The sequence below is a fragment of the Charadrius vociferus genome, unplaced genomic scaffold, assembly GCF_000708025.1.
Source record: "Charadrius vociferus isolate BGI_N301 unplaced genomic scaffold, ASM70802v2 scaffold82, whole genome shotgun sequence".
NCBI lineage: Eukaryota > Metazoa > Chordata > Aves > Charadriiformes > Charadriidae > Charadrius > Charadrius vociferus.
In genome coordinates, this window is record NW_009647401.1 from 1,236,950 (window position 1) to 1,238,229 (window position 1,280).

The following is a 1,280-nucleotide window of genomic DNA, read 5'->3' on the forward strand; positions in this document are numbered from 1 at the left end:
GGCAAAAGCCATCAACCCCGCCAAACCCAGCTTTGGATCTCAGTGCAGGTATTTCTGCTGCTGTGTTCATCCCTTGCCGCCTACCACCCCGGTTTGTTGGGTTTTTTTGGTTTGTTTTTTTTTTTTTTTTTAAAGGAAAGAAAAAAAGAACGAAAAGGAGAAGTCGAACTCTCAAAGGGTTACTATGCAATTGCGACTGATTTCTTGGTTTTTTATCACTTTGAACTTTATGGATTACATTGGCAGCCACCACGCCTCCAGGGTACGGCGACAGGGAAGAAGTAAGTGCGAAGAGATTTACACTTTGATAACTTCTGCTTCTTCTTGTTGTGCTGTTCACCTGTCCGGGGGGGTTCTTGTACCCCCGGTGGGTGCCTTTGCGAGGGCGCTGGGAAGCAAGCTCCGCGCCCGCGGCGCGGCCGAGCGGATCCGCGGGCAGTTTCATTGAGTTGGAGGGATGAAGGCGATTTTTGATCTCTTTCCGCTTTTCTCTCTCACCTCACCGGGATGAGCAGAGCTGGCTCCGGGAAGACCTGTGTCTGCTCCTTTATATCTTAATGGCTGGTAAAGGGGAACGTCCTTTCTTAGCTCTTTCCATTTCCCAAAGGGAAAGCGCGATGACGCGACAGGTAACTTTTTGCTGGGATGCCCTAAGAGCCTTTCTCCACCCCGGTCACCATTTAGCGACCTGGGGGAGGACGGAAAGAGGAGCCCCCACTCCAAGAACCAGCAGCACAGATTATCGCTATAGGTTAAGCCCCGCACCCGGCGATGCGGAGCGGGAGGCTGGGGTGTCGCGGCGCTGCCCGGGTCCACTGACTTCCAGCTTTCAGTCGCCACCAGTCACCTCGGTGGCACAGTCCGGGAGGCTCCTGGGTCATCCATCAGCACTGCTCCGAGGCTGTGGCCCCTGTTATTCTATTTATTTAGTTACTAAATCCCATGGGATGAAGGCAGTTGGTCCCTTCTGTCTTAGCCAGCCCCTGACCAGTGTCGCCTGGGTCCGGGGTGGCGGCAGGAGGGAGCCGGGAGTGCCCGGGGCATCCCCGCAGCCCGGGGGACGAGAGTCAGTTCCCGGGGGTGATGGTAGCATCTCCCTGGGCGCTGTCGCCCGGAGGAGGCGATGTGGGAGACCAGAGGCGAGGAGACACCCCCTGCCCAGACATCGAGGCAGGAAGGAAAAGCAAGGCAGAAAGGATCGCCCCCTCGGGAATGCGCTGTCCAGGTCGCGGGGCGCTGCGACGGGCGGGTGGGTTCCGTGGGGCTCCGTCGTGGGGCTA

The 1,280-nt window shown here is 57.3% G+C and overlaps 1 protein-coding gene across 1 annotated transcript in view; it reads left to right on the top strand.

The window, feature by feature from the left end:
- The first annotated feature begins 184 nt into the window (after positions 1-184).
- Positions 185-1,280, top strand: part of RSPO3 (R-spondin 3) — a 64,223-nt gene continuing 63,127 nt past the window's right edge. Inside the window, exon 1 of the mRNA XM_009880147.1 lies at positions 185-281. Coding sequence (XP_009878449.1) covers positions 185-281 — 97 coding nt within the window. The remainder of the gene's footprint in view (positions 282-1,280) is intronic.